General features: G+C 43.4%; 1 protein-coding gene and 1 pseudogene across 1 annotated transcript in view; one reads left to right on the top strand and one right to left on the bottom strand.

The window, feature by feature from the left end:
* lama1 (laminin, alpha 1) overlaps positions 1-5,560 on the bottom strand; it is a 73,364-nt gene extending 67,804 nt beyond the window's left edge. Inside the window, 2 exon segments of the mRNA XM_070435671.1 lie at positions 739-918; positions 5,518-5,560. Coding sequence (XP_070291772.1) covers positions 739-918; positions 5,518-5,560 — 223 coding nt within the window.
* Positions 5,561-14,709: 9,149 nt separating this feature from the next.
* Positions 14,710-15,577, top strand: LOC111953871 (leucine-rich repeat-containing protein 30-like; annotated as a pseudogene).
* Positions 15,578-25,970: the final 10,393 nt, after the last annotated feature.

Genomic DNA, 25,970 nt, shown 5'->3' with positions numbered 1-25,970 from the left:
GCTGGTCTATTTGAACCCACAAAACTGCACCTCAAACATTTTCTACTGATGACATGATTGTTATTGCAATTAGAGGCATTGAATTCGGGCTTGAGGGCGACCCGAGCATGTTAGCATGACTATGCTTTGGAGAAAGAGGCGTCAGCCATTGTCATACATTTCAATGACAATGGCCTGGAATTTCTGTCATGTGAACCTCTTGAGCAAAGACCGTTAGGAATGAAAGGAGAGTAGGTGAGAAAACTAATAACGTCAACGGTTTAACAAAGTAACTATCCCGTAGATTGGCCAGTAATATTAGTTTACTGGTGATGCAACATGTTGTATAATAAAATGGGTAGCCGACTTTCTAATGACTTGGAAAGCTCCTGTTTGTAAATTATAAACTTAATGGCTGAATTATTATGCCACAAGTGTCCAATTTCAACACCAACACCCCATGTTTAGGCCTATTACTTTTCACTCAAKTTATGCAATAAATATGGTTTATTCTGGTAAATGTAAATAACGGTAAAATAGTAATTAGGCCTACTCCAAGTGTATTATAGCCATCAATAAAACAAAGTATAAATTTACTATTTCTAATCCTCCACTTATGCTTTCCATTAATTAAAGTGCATATTCATTACATTGCATAAATAATTACAAAATGCTTTGCCTCGGATGCACTGAGACCTCGTGCTGAATGAACATTCAGTCAAAATGCAGTCAATTGGAAAATTATTATTTCCAGCTCACCTCTTTGCTGGCACTCCGCGGAGGATGCCCATAGCAGCACAATTGCACAGAAGAAGAGCTTCATCTTTCTCAACACATGTGAACGTTGGGTTCTAATAAATGTCTCCAATAATACGTTAGGAATATATTTTCTAATGTTTACAGGAAATGATAGACTAAAGTTGTTTAGTGTGTCCCCTCCTTTTTATCTCTCCTCTCATTCATTCGGCTAACTTTTCTCTCAACTTTTTCATTCTGTCCCGCTACAAAGTCGCTGGCTGGACCGCACCATTTGGTGAGGAGCAGAGGGGTGTGACCAAATTGCACAACTTTACAAGAGTAGCCCTTTTAACCTCTATACAAGTCAAAGGATACACTGGGTCAACTACATAGAAGCAGGCCTTTAGTATACAGTACCAGGTTGTAGAATTCTGCAACCATGAACTACAGCCCATGTAAAGTTTGAAGCATGATTATGAAACTGGAATGGAAAGCGTCAGTGAGTCRCCATTATTTAGGGCATTCAATAACCACAATCAACTGTACAAAGTATATGTAATAAAGGCTTAAGTTTGTATGAAACATGTCTTCCAGATTAATTTCATAATGTTATCAACAAAGAGAAACAAAACTAAGCAATTTATAATTCTGGATATTAAAAACTGTTAGCAAAATGAAAGTTTGATCCATTTAGCTACTTTACCAATTCCTATAGAATTCCTAGAGGGCCTAATTTTTGGGTCAGGGGTGTGTGTATTACTGCCCTCATGTGGACACAATGAATATATATGGGAATGATGATAGGGCCTACACTACTGCAGTAATACACTGAGTGTACAAAAACTGAAGAGACCAGCAGTGTGAAAAGACAGGAGTGTTAGGGGGAGTCTACATGACGTATCACTAAGAACTACAGATTTTATGATTATGATTTGTGTTTCTATAGGGCTTTTCTTCAACTTGAAGCATTTCATATTGTATGGAGGCAGAACTCACCTCTTAGCTCCACCACTAAAATTGTTCCACAACTAYGTTTATGCTTCGTATCTATTCACACAATAAAATATCTGGGGCAGTTGAAACATTCTGTTGTTGACATAAGAACCTACACTGAGTGCACATAACATTAGGAAGACAAAAAATGTAAGTGCCTTTGAACGGGGTATGGTAGTAGGTGCCAGGCGCACCGGTTTTAGTGTGTCAAGAACTGTAATGCTGCTGGGTCCACCACCCAAATAACATCCAGCCAACTTAACACAACGGTGGGAAGTATTGGAGTCAACATAGAGTCCATGCCCCAATGAATTGAGGCTGTTCTGAGGGCAAAAGGGGGGCAGGATTTTATAGAAAGTATCTCTGCAATGTTTTATGTGACAATGTCCTCACATCTCACTCTTTTTGTAGAATGAATGACTTCAGTGACTTATTGATAAATGCCAATGCCATGCCATTGTGCATGATAACACCGGATGACAGAGACATAACAGACATGATTTTTCATCATACAGATAATCACATATGTGTCACGCCCTGACCATAGATTGCTTTGTATGTTTGTATGTTTTGTTTGGTCAGGGTGTGATGTTATGTCCAATCACCTTATATCTACCATAGCTTCGATTGGACTGATCATGTCAACATCATACTTTCAAAATCTTAGCTAGCAAGCTAGACAAGCAGTCATCATTATGAATCAAGTCGAAAATCTCCAGGCCAATCCTTTTCAATCTTTGTCATTTGAATTGAAATTATAGATCAAATGTATCGGTGCTCATCGGCCATTGGACATAAACATTACACAACAAGTTGGAAATCACAAATTCAACAATGAGTGGTTTGGAAGGAATCAGTGGCTCACTACAAGCGTTGCAAAGCAATCACTAGCCTGTTATTCAGTGGAGTGGGTGTGTGATCCAAGTCTGGGTTTCCAAGCTTAAAAGGATAAACATTTACATACAACACCATGGACCAGAAAAGGTTGAATACATTGTCCATGCTGTCAATGTAACATGACTTCTGCCGCTTTCAAAACAACTGGAAACTCGGAACTGGGAAATCTCAGACTTCAGTGAGTTCAAGACAAGTGGAAACTCACTCTAGAGCTCCGACCTGAAGATCACTGACGTCATGATTCGACCTTGTTTTTTTCAGAGTTGTCTTGAAAGCACCATAAATCTAGAGAATTCCAGACTGGATGACAAAGTTTGATGAAAAAATTTGCCCACAAGAAGGACTGCCGCGCCACCTTCCCGTTCAAGTGTGCACAGCACAACAAGGTGAGTCCAAAAATGTATTGTATGCTGCTGCATAAATTATATAATATGCCAGGGAAAAATGTATACTATAGCTAGGAAAATAATATTAAGTGTGTGTTGTGAAGTAAGCTGTTAGTAGCCCATGTGCGTCACCCTAATAATTTGGTCCCTTTCCCCTCATAACTTAGCCTACCGTTCTGATTTGGTGGTGCACATGTAGCCTATAGCCTGTTTGAGAGAAATGTAATCATTGAATATTGTAAGAGCTTTCCTTGTCTACTTCCGAGTGACGCAGCGGTCTAAGGCACTGCATCACAGTACAAGAGGCGTCACCACAGTCACTGGTTCAATTCCAGGCTGTATCACATCCGGCCATGATTGGGAGTCACATAGGGCGGCGCACAATTGGCCCAGCGTCGTCCGGGTTTGGCCCGGGGTAGGCCGTCATTGTAAATAAGAATTTGTTATTAACTGACTTGCCTAGTTCAATAAAAATGATATGCCCCTTTTACTTATCCTACGGTTCTGACTTGGTGTACAGGGAGAATACTGTAAGAACGACTCATGTTCTGAATTCTGTCGCTGTACATTTCAAAAGTGCTGAACAAATAGTTATATTGACTACTGTACGTCCGTCCTAGCTCGCTCATTAAAGTCTTAATCGAAATTACGGATTGCCTCTTATCCATTCGTCGTTCTCTTATGCCATAGTTTGTACATCTCAATTGTCAGTAGAAACCACATTTGTTTAAGCAAGTCAGCTATATCAGCTAAATGAGGCTGAATGAACTGTTTCGCTGCCAGACAAGGGTCCGCTGATAGCCAGGTATAGCGGAGGTAAGGATTCACTCCATGGTGCTGGAAAGAAAGCTCTACTGTTGGGACAGCTTTATGTAGACCCTAACAGTTTGTGTGCACCGTTTGTCACCGTTATAGTGCAATTAATGTATTGTTTAGTGTTGTGTTGTGTAGTGGCATTGCTGGCATGCATCTTAACAATTTAGTTTGCCCCACCAAGATTTACATGCTAAAATCGACACTGAGTGATGCATGTTTTAACCAGGATGTTTAGTCTGTATCTGTATCTACAGCAGCTTCTATTAAGGAGGAACGTATTAGGCCAGACTGAGGAAAGAGGTTAGTGGGTGTTTGTATAAATAAGAGGGACATTGAACATAACCACCATAGATACAGACAGACAGACAGACAGACACAGCACACATGGTTCTATTGATAAGGGGACAAGGGGTTAAAGCAGGTACACTACCATTGCTCCGTTCAGAAGATGTATTCTATTGTTATGCATTTATTGTGACCAATGCAATATACGTTTTTTTTCTCTTCTGGTGTTTGACTGACTGAAAGTCATGTTATTGGAACTCGTGCCTTCAAGGGTAGTCCTAGTCAAGCATTAAGGTGTGGARCACTGCTGGTTTCCTTTACCCCGATGGCTAGAGTCCATCGGGGTAAAGGAAGGGAAAGGGAAAGAAAAATGAAGGGAAAGAAATGAAGGGAAAGAAAAATAACTAAAGGAATAAAGGAAATAGCAAGGCTATAATAGTTTAAAAAAAATAATATTTGCAAACATTTCAAATATTATTTCAACTAGATAAATAATAGTAATAAAGTTGCTTTCCGAAGAGGGGGTGTTGGCAGGCATAAAATACAAATAAATCCTTTCAAACCCAATAGACAAGCCTAATGAAATTACAATGAACTCTTATCGACTATGGAACATTTTTTAATACATAACAACTCAAAATATGACTGAGACATACAATACTCAACAGTGTGGTCCAGAACTGGCACACCTTACTATTATTACACAGTTTCCAGAGCAACTTGTTGGTGTACTTTCCATGTGGCCTTGTCTCCCTCCTGGCCATGTTCCCTGGACTCGTCTACTGTTTCAGGAATGACCAGAGTCAGCTCTTCAGAGATAAGTAACTGAAAAGGAGAGACCATTACAGGCTGACTACACCGCTCGCGTCGCGTGCGTGAGCGTTGCAAAATAMATTTTGAAATCTATATTATTCAATTATTACACGCACACTGCTCGCGCGCGCTAAAGAGCGTCTGCGTTGCCAAGGGCCAAAATAGAAGTCAGTTCTATTTCTGACGCAGATCTCGCTGCAAGTCCTGCCTCTCCCATCTCCTGTTACTGCTTAGGTTACGCTAGCCCTTTCTGTCACGCCCTGATCTGTTTCACCTGTTCCTGTGATTGTCTCCACCCCCTCCAGGTGTTGCTTATTTTCCCCAGTGTATATATCCCTGTGTTTCCTGTCTCTCTGTGCCAATTCGTCTTGTATGTTTAGTCAAGTCAACMAGCATGGTTTTCCCATACTCCTTTTGCTATTCTCCTTTTTCTAGTCCTCCCGGTTTTGACCCTTTCCTGTTTCTGGACTCTGTACCTGCCTGCCTGACCATTCTGCCTGCCTTGACCATTCTGTACCTCCTGGACTCTGATCTGGTTTTGACCTTTTGCCTGCCCACGACCATTATCTTTCCTACCCCTTTGGATTATTAAACATTGTAAGACTCCAACCATCTGCCTCCTGTGTCTGCCTCTGGGTCTCGCCTTGTGCCATGATACTCTCAAGGAGCCACACAGTGGTCACAACCGCTGAGGTGTCACTATGCCTTCCTTTGCAGATTAGGACTGGGTTGGACAGGGCTAGGGCATGGTTACACCTCATTTCTAGGTTAGAGGATAAATGCCTTGGTTTGAGGGAAAAGTTGGAGCAGTCCACCATACTGGACCTGAGCAATCTGCACTCTGATCTGCTGCGCCATCTTGTGGTGATTTGGGATTAGTCGTATACATTCACTGTCATCATCAGTAGTACTTCAGAGTCATCTAACAACATGATTTCATTCCTAGACTGTAAAAATACTCAAACTTGACCTGTGTCAAGTGCTGTCTCTACCTCTTTCCTCCTTTTTCTCCATCTCTTTCTCTTGCTCTTTCTCTCTATCGTCTTTTTCAATGAAGTGTAATCACATCTGTCCCTACTCTATGTCTGTCTCTGTCTGGGGGGAATCAGAGAGTCATAATGAGTCAGGCTGAGGCTTGGAGGCTGCTCTTCATTAGCCACAGAAGCAGCAGCTGAAGCCCATTTGCAGATCYTCACCGTTGGCACCATTATCCCGCTCTGCAAGTCCTGCCTGGCACTGGCACCGACCTGCCGCTCTACCAATTTGGTTGCCCATGGGTAGTGGCCGCTTTTTCCAGCTGGTCCTCCACTACTAATGGCACCAGGGCAGTACCTGTGTGTATGCAGAAAGAGCCCAGGTAACTCAATCACATCAATCAGACGCTGAAGTGGAACTCCGGGAGCTGGCTCATTGACTCATCTGAGAATTCTAGTGTCTGTCAGGTGATGTCATTAAGATGGTTGAAGTCATGTGAAGTCCGGCAGACAGACAGAGTGACAGATTAATATAATGAACAGAGGTAAAACACAGCATATCTATCTACCTTCCCTCTCCGGTGAGGCTCCATGCTCGACTGTGTTTGTAATGTGTGTGTCTCCCCAGGTGGGGCCTAGTTAGGCTGCACAGCAGTACTTCATCATCATGGCGAGCGCCTGTCAGAAGAACAATTGGTTTTTATCCTCAGATGCTGTTTCAACAGTCCAAACCCGATTTGGGTACTTTGTAACTGCATTAACCGTATACTGTGGTCATACGTCACCTTCCCCCACCACCTCTCAGGGAACATTACAAATGGCATCTTTATGTTGTGTAATAGCCTGTGGGGCTTCCTTTCTATTCCTCATACCACTCTATCTGCACATTATTTTTTATTATATTTGCCTCTTGTTATGGCTGCAGAGCTAGATTAAGAAATTACATTTCAGATATTAAATAGTCCCCTGTTGAATATAGGGATGAATAAAAATGGAAAATATGGTTTAAGTCGTGGGAGAATGTGGGAAATTGAAAATATTTCATAGCTAATAGAATCAGTGCACCGGGAGACTGAACCATTACAGGAACTAAGAGGAATTGGCACAACTGTGGCCTAAGGTATAGATACTTGTCTGTTTCATCCATTCAGGGGATCCCCTTACTGTGCAGGCTGGCGTGCCTTGGGAGAATGGGTGTGGCGACCGTGGCCTAAACCAAAGTAGTAGAAACTAAGCTTCCCAAAGCATTGGGGCTTTCCAGCCAATTGTGTCGAAAATAGGTTAATTGCTCGAGGCTATGATCAACCTGATCTTCAAAATAATTTAGAGCAGCCAAATTATTCTAGATCAGGTCCCACACGCCCTAGTACGTGTGCAGCGTAGCCTTCTTGGTCACGTACACATATTTTGCCAATGTTATGCTTATGTTTCTAGCTCCAACAGAGCAGTAGACCTAACAATACAAAACAATACAAACAAATGAAGAAATATCAGAATGAGCAATGTCAGAGTCTGGAATATAAATATATATATATATATATTTGTGTTTGTATAAAATGGTGTGTATAGACAGTATGGACAGTATATGACTAGGAAAGGTGTGTACAGCAGAAGTTATATAGGATGAGCCATGACTGGAATACAGTATATACACATATGAAGTGGGTAAAACAGTATTTAAACATTATTAAAGTATTTAATGACTTTGTAAATAGGGCAGCAGTCTCTAAGGTGCAGGGTGGAGTACCAGCTAGTAACAGTGACTAAGTTCAGGGCAGGGTACTGGRCGGAGGCCGGTTAGTGGTGACTATTTAACAGTCTGATGGCCTGGAGATTCTGTTTCTGTTTTTCAGTCTCTCGGTCCTAGCTTTTGATGGTCCTCAGAGCATGTGCAGACCAGCTGACTAGAGTGTTTACGGACATATTCAATCTCTCCCTATACCAGTCTGTTGTCCCCCTTGCTTCAAAATGTCCACCATTCTTCCTGTATCCAAGAAAGCAAAAGTAATTGAATTATCGCCCTGTAGCACTCACTTCTGTCATCATGAAGTGCTTTGAGAGGCTAGTTAAGGATCATATCACCTCCACCTTACCCACTACAATTTGCATACCGCCCCAACAGATCCACGGATGACGCAATCGCAATCGCCATCGCACTGCACACTACCCTATCCCATCTGGACAAGAGGAATACCTATGTAAGAATGCTGTTCATCGACCACAGCTCAGCCTTCAATATCATAGTGACATTCAAGCTCATCACTAAGCTCGGAGCCCTGGTTCTGAACCCCGCCCTGTGGAACTGGGTCCTGGACTTCCTGACAGCCCGACCCCAGGTCGGGCAACAACATCTCCGCCATGCTGATCCTGAAAAGGGGCCCCACCAAGGTGTGTGCTTAGCCCTCTCCTGTAATCCCTGTCAAACCATGACTGCATGGCCAAGCCCGACTCCACACTATCATCAAGTTTGCAGACGACACAAGAGTGCTAGGCCTGATTACCAACAAAGACGAGACAGCCTACAGGGAGGAGGTGAGGGCCCTGGTGGCATGGTGCCTGGAAAATAACCTCAACGTCAACAAAACGAAGGAACTGATCGTGGACTTCAGGAGACAGCAAAGAGAGCACGCCCCCATCCTCATCGACGGGGCTGCAGTGGAGAGGGTGAAAAGCTTCAAGTTCCTTGACGTGMACATCACTGACAACCTGAAATGGTCCAGCCACACAGACAGTGTGGTGAAGAAGGTGCAACAGTGCCTCTTCAACCTCAGGTGGTTGTTCGATGAAGCGACAATTTGGACGTCATTGATMATGTGCTTCTGATAAGGTGATACAGGCATTGGCACACTGCTTTGAAGTAAACTGTTCAGCCAAATTTCGACACATGCCTCAGAGCTTCGGTATCAAACGTAACATCACTACAGCAAAGTGATGACAATGGATTGTGAGTATGTTTATGGCAAGGTTGCCCGTAGCCACTGGTACCTGTTCCCCTTTTCTCATGGTGCGCCTTTGTTGGCCAGAAATAAGAATATCGATTTAAACGTAATACATTGATTGAATGTCTATGTGCTATTGAAACTCAGAGGATGATTTAACCTGTTGTGCTTATGTCCAGCAGCGTCAGCATTGATTGTACAGAGCGTTAGGCGCTGAAGATGTTGTCCATGAGAAGCTTTTATTGAGTAATTGAGATTAGGAATAAAACATATATTTTTGAATATTTCTGGCCTGATCATGCTCATATTCCACTCCCTGATGTAAAGAACCTGTGTATTTTAGATTAGTCCCAATGACTTCACCTCATCTATAAAAAAGGTGGTGGAGTACGGCTAGTTATTTAATAGTTATTTATGGTTAAATCCCCCACGAAACATTTACTCACAGTGTAACCTGACAATTTTCTACTAAGGCCAAAATAAACTGACTGGAGAGAGAAAAAGAAAGGTACACAATTACCATAAAACCTGGATTTTGGAAATATTTCATCTTYGTCATGCTTTATAGAATTTCCTTGCTATAGACTTGTGTTGAGTGGTCGACTAAGGCAACCTCAACAGTTTGCTTGCGTGACTAATCTTCTTACCATTGGGCCTTGACACTGGTCACGTTCCCCTGCTCAGACGTTGCACGCATCAACCAATGGTTGYGTGCCACGTCATCGACTGTGTTCTCGACTGACAGATTGCTATAACATATGATGTGGTTAGCTGATACGTAAAATCAGCAACGCTTGGACAGAGGGACACACCCACTCTCCTCCTGATGTCTTCTTCAGACTCATTTGTGTTCCTCATCAGGTTTTTGTTTCACCAGAAGGCAAGCCATAGGGTTCAAACATAGAGCTTATCAGTAGCCAACTCTGCCTGCTTGTGAATGCTTGACCAATCTCCAAATCCCAGCAAAAACAAACACAAACCCCCATCAAACTTTCCCCAAAACTTGGCAAGGAAAGCTATGCAAATGAGGTCCTCAGTCAAGACACTGCACGTGGATAATTGGCATTCATAATTTCAGACAACACCAGAATAACTAGCTGGTAGCACATAATCCACTACCAGACACTTTTCCTTGTCTTGAATCTATTTCCCGGGATAAACACGGCGGAACGAGGCGGTTTGTGATCAGCCGCCGGTGGTGATAGCTAATCTGATCCCGGCAGGTACGACACCAACACAAACCATGCATGAACAATACCTTCAAAGAGACGCATCTCTCGTCTGTTGACTCTTAGTTTATTTCAGTCCATCCAATCAGAGACAGTAAGTTTATTTCAGTCCATCCAATCAGAGACAGTAGCCAGGGAATTGGGTGCTGCTTCTTCCAAAATCTTCCCCTAGGGAAAACAATGATCTGGCTCTGATTACGGGATTCTGGGATTCCCCAGGGCCAGGAATAATCCTTCCTGCTTTTTTTCCGTCGGAGAGGGGGCTTCCTGGGCTTATCAGTGGCACCATGCTCATTGATAGCCGAAAGGCCTGTGTGATAAGGTTCCTGTCTCTCACTGTCCCTCCGCATCAATACCAGCACCCTACCTGCAGACTGCTAGTGCTTACAGTATATGGCATAAACCAGAAAGACAGATCTTTGGATATACAATGTGCACCAGTAATGTTGTTGTTTTTACAGCGCAGTGCAATATTTTTATGTTGATCTCATGATTGATAAATTATTATTGAAAAATTGAGGATGGTGAAACTAAATCTGGAACAGGTATCCACTGTCTTCTCACCCAGGAATAACAACAGTAGAGATGCGATTATTTTGATAATTTTCTGTTTCTCAAAACTGTGYTCACTGGATTAGATATTAATTGATGAACATGACCTATATATTAATGTGTGTAGTCCATATCTACAGTTGAAGTCGKAAGTTTACATACACCTTAGCCAAATACATTTAAACTCAGTTTTTCACAATTCCTGACATTTAATCYGAGTAAAAATTCCCTGTTTTAGGTCAGTTAGGATCACCACTTTATTTTAAGAATGTGAAATGTCAGAATAATAGTAGAGAGAATGTAGTGGTCTGGGTGTAGCTGGTGCAGAGGAGTCAGGTACAGGACAGCAGAGAKGAGTAACACAAGTAACTTTACWYAAATATTCCAATAACATGWCGTAATACCGAGCCCACAATAACGGACCGAACATACATAAAACAATCACGCACAAAAACCATGGGGAAAACAGAGGGTTAAATAATGAACATGTAATTGGGGAATTGAAACCAGGTGTGTAAAACAAAGACAAAACAAATGGGAAATTAAAAGTGGATCGGCGATGGCTAGAAGGCCGGTGACRTCRACTGCCGAACGCCACCCGAACAAGGAGAGGGACCGACTTCGGCRGAAGTCGTAACAGAGAATGATTTATTTAATATTTTATTTATTTMATCACATTCCCAGTGGGTCAGAAGTTTACATACACTCAATTAGTATTTGGTACCATTGCCTTTGAATTGTTTAACTTGGGTCAAACGTTTTGGGTAGCCTTCCACAAGGTTCCCACAATAAGTTGGGTGAATTTTTGCTCATTCCTCCTGATAGAGCTGGTGTAACTGAGTCAGGTATGTAGGCCTCCTTGCTCACACACGCTTTTTCRGTTCTGCCCACAAATTCTCTATAWATTTGAGGTTAGGGCTTTGTGATGGCCACTCCAATACCTTGACTTTGTTGTCATTAAGCCATTTTGCCACAACTTTGGAAGTATGCTTGGGGTCATTGTCCATTTGGAAGACCCATTTGCGACCAAGCTTTAACTTCCTGACTGATGTCTCGAGATGTTGCTTCAATATATCCACATCATTTCCCCCCTCATGATGCCATCTATTTTGTGAAGTGCACCAGTCCCTCCTGCAGCAAAGCACCCCACAACATGATGTTGCACCCAGGGCTTCACGGTTGGGATGGTGTTCTTCGGCTTGCAAGCCTCCCTCTTTTTCCTCCAAACATAACGATGGTCATTATGGCCAAACAGTTCCATTTTTGTTTCATCAGACCAGAAGACATTTCTCAAAAAAGTACGATCTTTGTCCCCATGTGACAGTTGCAAACTGTAGTCTGGCTTTTTTATGGCGGTTTTGGAGCACTGGCTTCTTCCTTGCTGAGCAGCCTTTCAGGTTATGTCGATATAGGACTCGTTTACTGTGGATATTACTTGTACCTGTTTCCTCAGCATCTTCACAAGGTCCTTTGCCGTTGTTCTGGGATTGATTTGCACTTTTCTCACCAAAATACTTTCATCTCTAGAGACAGAATTCGTCTCCTTCCTGAGCGGTATGATGGCTGCGTGTCCCATGGTGTTTATACTTGCGTGGTATCTTCAGGCGTTTGGAAATTGCTCTCAAGGATGAACCAGACTTGTGGAGGTCTACAATTTCTTTCTGAGGTCTTTGCTGATTTCTTTTGATTTTCCCATGATGTCAAGCAAAGAGCACTGAGTTTGAAGGTAGGCCTTGAAATACATCCACAGGTACACCTCCAATTGACTCAAATGATGTCAAATAGCCTATCAGAAGATTCTAAAGCCATGACATAATTTTCTGGAATTTTCCAAGCTGTTTAAAGGCACAGTCACCTTAGTGTATGTAAACTTCTGACCCACTGGAATTGTGATACAGTGAATTATAAGTGAAATAATCTGTCTGTAAACAATTGTTGGAAAACTTACTTGTGTCATGCACAAAGTAGATGTCCTAACCAACCATCCAAAACTATAGTTTGTTAACAAGAAATTTGTGGAGTGGTTGAAAAACAAGTTTTAATGACTCCATCCTTTGTGTATGTAAACTTCCGACTTCAACTGTAGTCACCTTAGCCTTGACACCCTGCTTTATTGGTTCAGATGGCATATTCAGACAGTGAACTGCCTTGTTCAACTGCAGCGTTAAAAAGTCTTAAAGTCAAATATGTTTATTTTACTTCTCTGTTTTGGTTTGAGGGGGAGGAGGTGGGAGTGRGGGGCTAAGGGGATATATTTAAGGTTGAATGAGGCACTCAGTTTGTGGGTCAAATTGTCAAGTGAGTTGCATTTCCCGAGGAATTCCACTAACGCCGGTACCCAGGGTCCTTTGAGCTTTGACACACACAGTTAGTGAATGAAAATAACCAAAACCAAAGTTTGATTTAAACATGCATTGTATAGGCCTATAGAACGCTGAATAGTACASTAAAGCGGTATAAAGTGTCTTACAGGTCTCCAATGGCATTTGAGATAATGAATAACTTCAATGACAGCAGGACACACTCTGAGATTTAGACTAATGCTCTTGGTTCTGAGCCAAATACCAGAGCCCCSTTTGTAACTCAGTGCATGTCTCTCCATACCTCCTGCAAAGAGGGTGACTTTTGACTTTGATAATGACCTACTCCTAGTTCTATGTGTGCTTAGGGTTGAAGGACAAACTAACCCCAACTATCCAGTGGATTAGAATGTGACTTATACRTGACTCCAACATGTGTTAGATCCAAGACTGTCTATGTTCAATTCTACAGACCCATCACAAATGTGCAAATGAAATTAGCATTGAAAAAGCCAATGGAAATTGAATTATTGGTGCAAACAAGTGTGTTAATATTTATTTAACCTTTATTTAACTAGACAAGTCAGTTAAGAACAAATTCTTATTTACAATGACGACCAACCCCGGGCCAAACCTGGACAACGCTGGGCCAATTGTGTGCTGCCCTATGGGACTCCCAATCACGGCCGGATGTGATACAGCCTGGATTTGAACCAGGGACTGTAGTGACGCCTCTGTGCCTTTGACTGCTGTGCCACTCGGGAGCCAAAGGAAATTGGTATTGGTATTTTTGGTATTTTATTTTATTAGTTCACTATTGATACATTCCCAAAATCTTTCAAAGAAAATAAATGTCTACAAAGAAAGTCCTCTACCGTCTCCAACCCTGTTGGGGTACCGGACAACCCTGTTGGGGTACCCGCAGCGGGGGGCCCACGAGCTCTGGGGGCCAATGCGCCTGTCTGACATCGATGTCTATACATTTTTTATTTTATAAATCATTTTGACAGTAACTCTCCAAAAAGTCATTTATAAACCTTTTTAATTTCCACATACTAGGAAGCTAAGTATTTAGCTCTTGGGAATCAAAAATGTGAAACAAAAAAAGAATGGACTAATTGAATTGATTGAAATTAAGGGCATATCGGTGAACAAATGCTGTGGTCAAGGCTACGACGGCGCCAGTGCAACGGGTGGACGTTACTCAAGTGTTCAAAAGTACATATCAGACTGAGAGCCTAATGCTTCTTAGGTACTTMTTTTTTWGTTTTAGTTACAGGGATGGTTAGCTGTGTAAATAAAATGACTTTGGGCAAAAATGGCATCCTCGCACCCTCTGCGCAATTAAGGTTAGTTATCGCCCGGGCCGGAGTGCTGAAATGAGGCAGCTAAAGGGGGTGGATGATATGGGGGCGCGGGGCGGGAGGCTAGGGGTGAAACTTAGTGTGGCTGTGGTGGTGGTGCTGCCCAGTCAGTGTGGGCTAGCGGTTGGTTTCAGCCACCTGCTCCTTCTCTTGTCAGCACACTCCTCCTCAGATCCTCAGAGCTGTCCCCTGGACAAATACACACATTTTTACTGCTCTGCTACACTCCACTACACTTGGCCAGCACTTACAGAGTGGATATCCAGCGACATTTATTATCCAAAAGTGAGAATGTCCACAGTCTATGCTGACTGTCCCAGCTCTGCCCAAAGCTGCTTAGCTGCCAAACCTACTGGTCTAGGTGGTTCTGTAGCTAAGGCTTCCGAGTAATGCTCTTGGACATCTTGTTGTCTAGACATTGGGAATCCTGCTGAAGAAGCATCAATGGGAGCCAAGCAGTCCAAGGAGGAGGAGATGAAGAGGCAGGTGGAAGAGTGCCGGACGTGAGGACAGCTTGACGTCAGCGGAGCGGATCCGCAACCACACATACAAACAGTGGGGCTACAGCATGCTGAGCCTGGCCCGCTGCGGCCTCAAGGAACCCCCAGAGGAACTGTGGGATGTGACGGAGCTTGAGAAGCTCAATCTGTCGTTGAACTGCCAACGGGCTCTGCCCCCGCCCTTAGCATCCTCAGCAACCTGGTGGTCCTCAACCTGTGGGGGAACCAGCTGACCAGTCTACCCTCGGAGATCGGCCAACTCAGGCACCTCCGTGTCCTGTTCTGCTACCGCAACCGACTGACCGAGGTCCCAGAGGAGCTGGGAAACTGCACTAAGCTGGAGGTCCTCAGCCTGACAAACAACCAGATATCTGGCCTCCCCGCTTCCTTCACCAGCCTGACCTGCTTGCGCAAACTCAACCTCAGCCACAACAAAATTGTTCACATCCCCGTCTGCATCTACACCATGAAGAGTCTGGTGTTCCTCCACCTGGCCTGCAACAGGCTGGAGTGCATCGCCGAGAGCATTGCGGCGCTGGTGAAGCTCAAGATCCTCATCGTGGAGGGGAACGAGATCCACTCGCTCCCCAACATGATCTGCTGCCTGACGCGCTTGGAGCTTCTCAACGTGGACTTCAACGACATCCAGAATGTGCCCCAGGAGATGCACCAGCTCAGCAGGCTGGAGAAGCTGGCCTGCCACCCCTTGGATAAGGGGCTCCACATCATGCAAAAACCCCTTGCAGGAGCAAATCAAAGAAGTGCTGGAAGGAGGCCTCACCGCCCTGTTTAATTATCTGAAATCTAATTGAGACTGTTCCACAGAAGGACGGAAAATTCCTGGTCTTGATCCGTGAGCATTTCATCTGGGGACGCACTCTTGGTCTCCATAAGGGAACTAATGTACTTCCATTGTTGTTGCTCATGAGTAGGATACGATTTTGGAGTGATCCTCAACATGCATGAGAAAAGGATGAGAAAAAGCTTAGATTGCTATATTTTAACTTTCTGTAGATAACAAGACGATGCAAAAGACTCTGCAACTGTGATTATGCTAAAATGAGTAGGCTACTAAATAAATGACTGTAGTCCTGATTCTAAGGGTGCTTATGTAGAGTTCTACCTAGCAACTCTATTTGCATAAATTGGGACATGTTATCCTTATAAACTCCTTAAAGCAACTTACAAGTGAGTGAAAGGCTCAGTGGGGCTAAACACATTGTATTGAAATAGACTTGGACTGTTGGGAGGCCGGGTTAGAGGAAATAGCTTAACGTGTAGCGGAGCTCTGACGTCAGATTCCTCACACTCTCTACCAGAGGAGTCCAGAGACGGGAAGAGGCCATGTTTCAGGTCCCGAGTGAGAACACCTAACAAAGCCAGGGGCTGTTTGTTCTTAACAAGCATTGGATTTCTCCCTCATTTGTTTTGTCTTGCTGTTGGGGGAGCGAGCCTGGGCATTTCTCTGACCTGCTGCATATAACTTGCTGATCCCGGTTGACCTCCACTCCCCCAGCCTCTCGTTTAGCTATCTAAACTATCCTTCCAGGATCAAGATCGGGATGCTTCCATTACATCAACAAAAAGGTCAGCCTTGAGCCCAGCCGTGTTCGCTGTTGTAGTTACCGACCACTTCGTTTAAGAGCTACAAGCAAAATGCTGTTGCCAGGCTCCAACCCCAGCCAGCTTGAAGGATCACATGCTATACTGCACACAGTCAATGGACCTACAGTCTTATCGTGGCTATTGGATTGACATTTGGATTGGAGTAGCATTTACGTTTTTTAATGTAGCAYCTCATTGCACTTGAAGGTAGCATTTACAAAACCAACCCAATTATGTGTTATTTGCTGCCTGACTGTAAAGTAAGCTATTTTAAAATGTAGTCTTATTGCCTAGGATTGTCTTTTAGTGTGGTTTGAGCGGCAAATGACTATTTTATCCACCTGTTCTTATATAAACTGAGGTGTAAATAAACACTAGAAATTTATTCCCCAAAACACTTTGCCTCAAATATTTATGTGAACTCAGAAATCTCACACAACACCAAATGGTTTAAGTAAAAGTGAATGTGTGTTTTAGAAACTTTGTATCAACATCATAGACATTCAACCTGTACTATTCGTGACTGCATCTCAGACAATCCATATAAAGACATCACACAGTGTATTTGTCACTTGCAGTAAATTGTAACTTGTGTGATATACACATTAACATTCTGATACATATAAAGAATGTCATAGGCAAGCTTGTAAAAGTCCTTTCCCTGAGATTTACTATTCATAATAACTATGTGGCTTGGGCAGTGAGGTGAGCCACTATGATTGCTGCAGGGTGGTACATTGAGTTACAGYGACCTCTGCTGACATGGCTCGTCTTGTGCGGTTGTTTGTTTTGAATGCAATTTAGATTTGGACATGAGTAAGGATTTTCTGTCAACCCGAATGACACCTCTACAACACTTATCAAACATTAAAAGCTAATCTTCATCGAGCAGTGGCCATTAATCTCAATTGCACACAGATAGAAAGAAAAGTTTGTCAAAGTTTTAATGCTATCCACCTTCACTCAAACGCTGAGTTCTAGTGTTCCATTTGGCTAGTAAATCAGACTTGGCTCACCAAAGCCTGTTGCGTCCGCTGCAAACGAGACCCAGACCTCTCAATTACCATATACACACGCTTCACCAAAAACAGGGAAGTCTTCAGGTTGAGGTAATGAGGGATTGATGAGCACTGTGTTTTGCCAAGACCTACAGGAGTGTGGTCTCCTGTTGGAATGGGCTCGACCTGTATGGTTTTTCTGGCACTAAAAACACACACAGATACTTTTACAGCAGACTAGACTTGGCAGACTCTCTCGCTATCCCTCTCAGACACATGCGTACACACACAACATTGAAAACAAATATAGACACCTACACTTAGGGTTTGGCCACCAAATGACAGAAATACCTTTCACTGGTAACTATGGATGAATGGTCCAGCAGCAGAAAGAAGTACATGTGTGTGCGTGCGCGTGCGCGTGCACGTGATTGTGTGTTAGCAGGTATTGTGTCAGTGTTGTTTTCTTGCTGGAAAGACAACTTCATCAGTGTTAGATATTAGTCCCTGAAACTTTCCTCCTAAACCAATTTTTTCCCATAATCCCCTCTGTCTTTAGTCAATAATATCTGTCTGGACAATCTGTGGCCCTCACCACCCCTGTTGCCACTGTTACACATACAGCTACAGTATCAAACATTGGAGACAAGTCCAAACACATCTGCTAGTGTACTGCACTGGATGATCTTCATGCAATGGGATGTGTTGGATGAAAACTCTCACAACCTCCAAACACCTTTCCGACACCCTCYCTGCTCTCTAAAGAAAAGCAAAGAGTGAATTAGACAGTGTGTGGTACAAGCTCGGACAAATGTACATTCCTCTCTGTCTCCTCCTCTCCGCCTCCTCAGGCCTTGTGTCATCCAGCCTCTGAGCGAATAATGAATGGGTTCCATTGTGTTCCGGCTCTTATCTAGGGGCTTTTCGCAAGGTTAAATGGACAGTCCCATCCCAGCCCGGGTGATTGCAGCACACTCAAGTCCTTCTTGTAGGGCAGCACGCTTTGTCCTGCTCCCTCCTCGCTAGCCTGCATCTGTGTCCTAGCTTTTCCCCTGGGATGTGGCTCATGTTGTTTCCAGGAAGAGGGGTGGGGTTGAGGGGTGAGAGAGGGGGGAGCAGGGGGGCAGTTATCTGTGTTCTCTCCCTGGGTGAAGAGAGAAAGATGCTCCTGGCTCGCTATCTTTCGTCCATCTCTCTTCCTTGTTCCCTTTCTCCTGTTCTCTCAGGCCACTGATTAAACCACTTTATCTTGGTCACCCTGTGTTCCGTTGTCCTGAAGGAGCAGACCTGTTTAGTGTTGAGGTAACCTCTCCTCTCGTCCTTCTTTCACTCTCTCTCTTTCTTCCAGCTCATTCCATGCTTTGTGTCCAGTTCTAATGCCATGCCAGCACCCATTTATTATTGTATTTAGGACTATTAGAAGTCTAACGTTACTATGCAGTAGAGAGACTGCATGCTTGAGTTGGTTTAATGTCTGGTTTGGGTAATCAAAACGCCATAACATAAACGCTTCAACACTCAGTGTTAATTGAATTTTGTGATGTATACCTTAATTTATTTATCCACGTTTTCCTGGATACGGCATCTCAGCAAGTTTTTAATTTGCTGGAGACAATTCCAAATCATTGGAAACATCTTTTATTGTCAAGCTATCTCATTAAAGGGTATCCCTCTCATCCTTTACTTTAGCTGGCTATGTGTCTTGCATATAAATGAATCCCATCACAGCAGACTAAGTGACACAAAATGTGAGAACTACGCACCCTTGTGGTAGAGTTTCATATGGACAAAATTCACTCAATTAGGTTGCCATGGAGAACCCAGAACATTTCAAACATTGCCCTAACAAATCAGCACCCTTGTCCATCCCCTGAAATATTGGAGCCATTATCAGTTCACACAGACACAGGCACACAAACACGTGTCGATGTGTCTATAACAACTCAATCCTATCCATGTACAGTATCTCCTTTCAGAAGTTTTCAATCATCAAGACATGTTGTAATCTTTCTGCTGTGGCGAGAGTCTAATTTATTTATTTTGTCTTGTCTGCATATGTCTGCAACCCACTGCTGGCAAGCTAAGCAGGGTTGGTCCTGGTCAGTATCTGGATGGGGGACCATATGCTGCTGGAAGTGGTGTTGGAGGGCCAATAGGAAGAACTCTTTACTCAGGTCTAAAAGAAATATCCTAATACCTCAGGGCAGTGAATGGAGACACTGACCTGTGTAGGGTGCTGCCTTTTAGATGGGGCCTTAAACGGGTGTCCTTACTCTGTGGTCACTAAAGATCCCATGGCACTTATTATAAGAGTAGGGGTGTTAACCCTGGTGTCCTGGCTAAATTCCCAGTCTGGTCTTTGTACTGTACCATCAGGGCCACCTAATCATCCCCAGTTTACAATTGGCTCTTTCATCTCTCCTGTAACTATTCCCCAGGTTGTTGCTGTAAATGAGAATGTGTTCTCAGTCAACTTACCTGGTAAAGTAAGGTAAAAGTACACACTAACTTGCATGGAAAGAGTATAAGCAAAACAGACACTAATCCTAGTGGGATGATATCTCTTTCAGGAATTGTATCTGTTTTTTCTGAAACTCACATTCAGCTGGCTGGACACCCTGACATTTTCTTTGGTCAATGTATAACTATGCCACTGTGAGCAATTCACTTAGCAGGAAATGCAGCGCTTATTTGGTTTTGGTCGCACACGATGAGCTGTGAATCCTATGTGGTAGATAGTCAGATGATGGTGGGATACAAAAGAGAGCAAGAAAATGTCAGTGGCAGGGGCTGAGGATTTCACAGGACAGTCAGGTGACAGCACCAACATCAGCACTAGCATTGGGTTCATTATGCACCAAATGGAAGAAAACGGTATCAGTATCGCACACAGCAGCAAAATGTTTTACAAAATTATTTTAAATCTGTGTTCTTATTGGGCAAGATCGGGTGATAACTCCCCTTTTCACTCAGTTTAAAAAAAAATGTCCCACCTGCTGAACAAGACCTCAAGGAATCTGGAGGGCTAACAACACTGTATAGGTCCTGAGATTATCACCATGAACAACATCATTTGTCTCACTGTGGTTTTACATGATAAGGAAGCACTGTTATGTCACCTTGACATTCAGATATTGTACCTTGACGGTTAGTTATCCACTGTATCCATACATTTTACAGATATCAGTGTAGGAATCCATAGTGATGAAATTGTCTGAAAATTGTCTCACCTTTTTGCTCGTCATTGTCATTAACAATTTCATGTTGTGTATGTCCTGAGCTCAATCTCATTATCCCTCACTTTTATCAGGAGGACATTTTAGTATTGATTTCCTCATCCAGAGTACGTAATTACATATGAAAATGTCACGGCATTATGCCCCTGAACAATTGTGAAGCAGGCGACTGGGATGACTAGGGTTTAAGCTGAGATAAGGTGAGGATGAGCAAGTCTGCTAATCAGTCTCTGCCTTCCTTCCTGCCTGCCTGGCCAGAAAACGAACTCAAGGACAAAACTGCATCACTGAGCAGTTAAAAATGAAGAAGAAGGATGCATTTAGAAGGGATTCAAACAGGGTTCTTCAGTTGCTCTATAGCAGGGGTGTCAAACTCATTCCACTGAAATGTGTCTGCAGGTTTTTGGTTTTTCCTTTCAATTAAGACCTAGACAATCAGGTGAGAGGAGTTCCTTACTATACTGAACAAAAATATAAAACGCAATATGTAGTGTTGGTCCCATGTTTCATGAGCTGAAATAAAAGATCCCAGAAATGTTCCATCCGCACAAAAAGCTTATTTGTCTCAAAGTTTGTGCACAAATTTGTTTACATCCCTGCTAGTGAGCATTTCTCCTTTGCCAAGATAATCCATCCACCTGACAGKTTTTGGCCTATCAAGAAGCTGATTAAACAGCATGATCATTACACAGGTTCACCTTGTGCTGGGGACAATAACATACCACTCTAAAATGTGCAGTTCTGTCACACAACACAATGCCACAGATGTCTCAAGTTTTGAGGGAGCGTGCAATTGGCAGGAATGTCCACCAGAACTGTAATGTTCATTTCTCTGCCATAAGCCGCCTCCAATGTTGTTCTAGAGAATTTGGCAGTACGTCCAACCGGCCTCACAACTGCAGACCAGCCCAGGACCTCCGCATCCGGCTTCTTACCTGTGGGATCATCTGAGACAAGCCACCCGGACTGCTGATGCAACTGAGGAGTATTTCTGTCTGTAATAAAGCTCTTTTGTGGGAAAAAAACTAATTCTGATTGGCTGGGCCTGGCTCCCCAGTGGTTGGGCCTGACTCCCAGGTGGCTACCCCCCTGCCCAGTCATGTGAAATCCATAGATTAGGGCCTAGTGAATTTAATTAAATTGACTGATATCCTTATATGAACAGTAACAGTAACATTTTTGAAATTGTTGCGATTATATTTTTGTTCAGTATAATTAGTGACCTTAATTCATCAATCAAGTACAAGGATGAAGCGAAAACCCGCCGACACTTGGCCCTCCGTGGAATGACTTTGACCTGTGCTCTATAGCAGGGTTTCCCAAAATCGGTCCTGCTTGATGATGAGTTGGTAATTTGAATCAGCTGTGTAGTGCTAGGGCAAAAACCAAAATGTGCACCCGGGGGGGCCCCAGGACTCTGTAGCATGAACAATTCCTGACTCATTCAGCCTGAATATTCCCCCTAGTGCATCAATTCCCCAGCAGAATGTCAACAAGCTGCCATTCACAGTAGTGTTTTTATGACTGAGAGACTATCTCTGTATGATGTCTAACTACACATCAGCCTGAGTCAACAGCTCTCATAAAAATGTGGGCCTCCATAAAACAAAGTCAGTTGTCTTTTATTGGGTCCTTGTTTGAGATGGTGTCAGTTTAGTCTGTCTCTGCTCCTTCTTTAGCACACAGCCCCTGGCCTTATGAGTTCACATAGTATGTCATGTACAAAGAAACGGTATCTCTCCAAATCAGTGGAGCTAGACAATAAAATCTGTTCATTTTGCATTACTCTACAACTCTGCAGATGACAGATACAGATATACTGTATAGGGTTGGGGTCCTTCTGAAGAAGTAAGATGCAATACCCCAAACCACCACCACATGCAGTGGGTCCAGGGAGCAAGCAGCCTGAGCTGAATGGAGCACTTTGAGCATTCTGTAGAACATGCATTTTTTCAATCCTAGGATCTGCTTGAGCCAAGCCCATGCTTATTTTCCATATTATGTGTCTAGGTGCTGTGATTTTATGGGACACGTAAATCTGACTGCCCTTTGCTTGGAGAGCTAAATAAAAGGGCAACAATGGTCTCAAGGAATCTCCTGGCAAAGCTATTAGAACAATTCACTGGCACAGTTGAGTATCTATTTTTACATCACACTTCCTAGTAGCCTGCTCTTATAACTATTTGGTCACATGGCTCTTGTGTTGCGGCTTACTTTTGAATTGTTTAGAAAAGTAGATAACTTTATTACTTGCATAATGTACTTGGATGATTGGCGATTAGATAACTTTATTACTTGCATAATGTACTTGGATGATTGGCGATTAGATAACTTTATTACTTGCATAATGTAATTTAATTTTCAAGACATCAATGTAGCAGTAGAACAAATATCACAATATCGGAATATAACTTCAAATAAAATAAATCAATGTAGGCTACAGCAGAACACACATATGACAATATATAGGCTTCCTGCCTATGTGATAATATGAAGCACATATTCAGATTACCTTCACAGTACCGAAACAAGTTTGTAAAGGAAAAAAAGTGCCCTACCTTAGTTTTCAAAACCTCCCACAATGACTCTCCCCATGTCAAGTCCATTTAACTCCTGAGAGTCAACTTCTTGCTCAAAGCCATGAGCGGGCCTGTGGCTGTGACATTTAGCCTCTTTCTAAGGCTGTTCTGAAGACTCTGGCTGTAGTGTCTAATTTTTTCATTCTGAGTGTTAACTACAACCTGGGTGTCCTCTTTAGCCTTGTTGACAAGGCTTGCTGACACCAAATGCGCCTTGGTTCGGGCATGTTCAAAAACCTTTTTTTCTGAGGGCTCTTTGTTTTTTTTATTTTTTATGTCTGAGTCATAGGATGTTAATTGACTGTACATCCCACCCACTCTATTGCCAGTTGAATCCCTCCAGTCGTTTCTAGACCCAAGCTCCCTACCTTTTTGCATGTTGTACAGCCAAACTTTTAAATCTGCATGACAAGCCAGAGGTTATACGTTTGCTTGTTCTTGAAAGGCAAATTGCAATTTGTCGGTGGGTGCACTGCGACGCTCCACTCCAGGTCCCCATCTCCCTCTCCCGCTGAGTCTGACTCGCTAGTAGGCCTACTAGCTAGTGGATGTGCCGGTGGTCATGCTGAACTGACGGGATTAGCAGTGTTGCTAACCTGCCTAAATGACTACCGACCCGTAGCACTCACATTGGTAGCCATGAAATGCTTTGAAAGGCTGGTCATCAACACCATTATCCCAGAAACCCTAGACCCACTCCAATTTGCATACCGCCCCAACAGATCCACAGATGATGCAATCTCTATTGCACTCCACACTGCCCTTTCACACCTGGACAAAAGGATCACCTATGTGAGAATGCTATTCATTGACTACAGCTCAGCGTTCAACACCATAGTGCCCTCAAAGCTCATCACTAAGCTAAGGACTCTGGGACTAAACACCTCCCTCTGCAACTGGATCCTGGACTTCCTGACGGGCCACCCCCAGGTGGTAAGGGTAGGTAACAACACATCCGCTACGCTGATCCTCACCACGGTGGCCCCTCAGGGGTGCATGCTCAGTCCCCTCCTGCACTCCCTGTTCACTCATGACTGCACGGCCAGGCACGACTACAACACCATCATTAAGTTTGCCAACGATACAACAGTGGTAGGCCTGATTACCGACAACAATGAGACAGCCTATAGGGAGAAGGTCAGAGACCTGACCATGTGGTGCACCGTGTGGTGCTCTCTCCCTCAACGTGATCAAGACAAAGGAGATGATTGTGGACTACAGGAAAAGGAGGACCGAGCACATCCCCATTCTCACCGACGGGGCTGTAGCGGAGCAGGTTGAGAGCTTCAAGTTCCTTGGCGTCCACATCACGAACAAACTAACATGGTCCAAGCACACCAAGACAGTCGTGAAGAGGGCACGACAAAACCTATTCCCCTCAGGAGACTGAAAAGATTTGGCATGGRTCCTCAGATTYTCAAAAGGTTTTACAGCTGCACCATCGAGATCATCCTGACAGGTTGCATCACTGCCTGGTATGGCAACTGCCCGGCCTCTGACCGGAAGTTACTAAAGAGGGTAGTGCGTACGCTCCAGTACATCACCGGGGCCAAGCTTCCTGCCATCCAGGACCTCTATACCAGGCGGTGTCAGAGGAAGGCCCAAAAAATWGTCAAAGACTCCAGCCACCTTAGTCATAGACTGTTCTCTCTGCTACCGCACGGGAAGCAGTACCGGAGCGCCAAGTCTAGGTCCAAGAGGCTTCTAAACAGCTTCTACCCCCAAGCCATAAGACTCCTGAACATCTAATCAAATGGCTACCCAGACTATTTTAGGTATTTTCTTAAAACTGCATTGTTGGTTAAGGGCTTGTAAGTAAGCATTTCACTGTAAGGTCTACATCTTTTGTATTTGGCGCATGTGACAAATAAAATGTGATTTGATTTGATTACGTAGGGACCTCTCCAGTAGCTGACCACCACTACCAAGACCTGTGTCAAGATCAGTTACTTACCCCACCGGCCCTACCCATAACCTCTATGTACAAATAAGAGAGCAGGTCTGGAATCAGTGTGGCAGGATAGGATGATTACACAACAGGATCACTGTGCTTTTACATGATGGTCTTTCTGGGGGGCGGGAGAAATAACGAGGAGGCAACTTGATTTAATGCTGATCGCTTTTATTATAATGTCCAAAGTGCGAACAGTGAAACAATTAATAAATCATGCCGCGAGAAGTACTGGATCCAGGCAAATAGGTGCCGGCAGGATCCGGCTCAAATTAGGCACTGGTAGTCTGGAAAGGCCTATGGCACATGCATTTTGAAAGCATTACCTGCACATGGCCTTGCTGAGAACTCTCAACTCCACAATATAATGGAGTTGAGTGGCAATAAGTTTAGACATTTGTCTGTTATTTATTCAAAGTGTTGTATTTCTGTGATAGTCAGAGGCTGAGAAATTGGCGATTGAGCTAATGTGACATACTGGTAAGACCTAAAATGGTAACCGATATGGACGATGCCATGAGACATTTAGCTCTAACTTCGGAACACTATTGGCTATAAACTCAGTTCCAATTGCATCTTAACCATAATTCTCAACATGGTATAGAGACATTGACTGGAAGCTAAATTTGTATGTATATTTTTCCACTTTATTTTGTTACAGTAGCTACCACGCCTCCCTAGGGGCCAAATCTGGAGTGGCTCCATATCTATATATTTCCAAAGTACATACAGCTGTACATACCTCTGTGCCAAATGTGGTGCTTTTATCACAAAGTGCACTATTGAGTCAACATTTTCATTTTAGCGCCGCACCACTAGTATACAAAAGGGAGATT

Source organism: Salvelinus sp. IW2-2015, linkage group LG27, assembly GCF_002910315.2.
Source record: "Salvelinus sp. IW2-2015 linkage group LG27, ASM291031v2, whole genome shotgun sequence".
In the NCBI taxonomy this organism is placed as follows: domain Eukaryota; kingdom Metazoa; phylum Chordata; class Actinopteri; order Salmoniformes; family Salmonidae; genus Salvelinus; species Salvelinus sp. IW2-2015.
The sequence above is the reverse complement of the archived record's forward strand: the minus strand, read 5'-3'. Positions and strand labels throughout refer to the sequence as shown.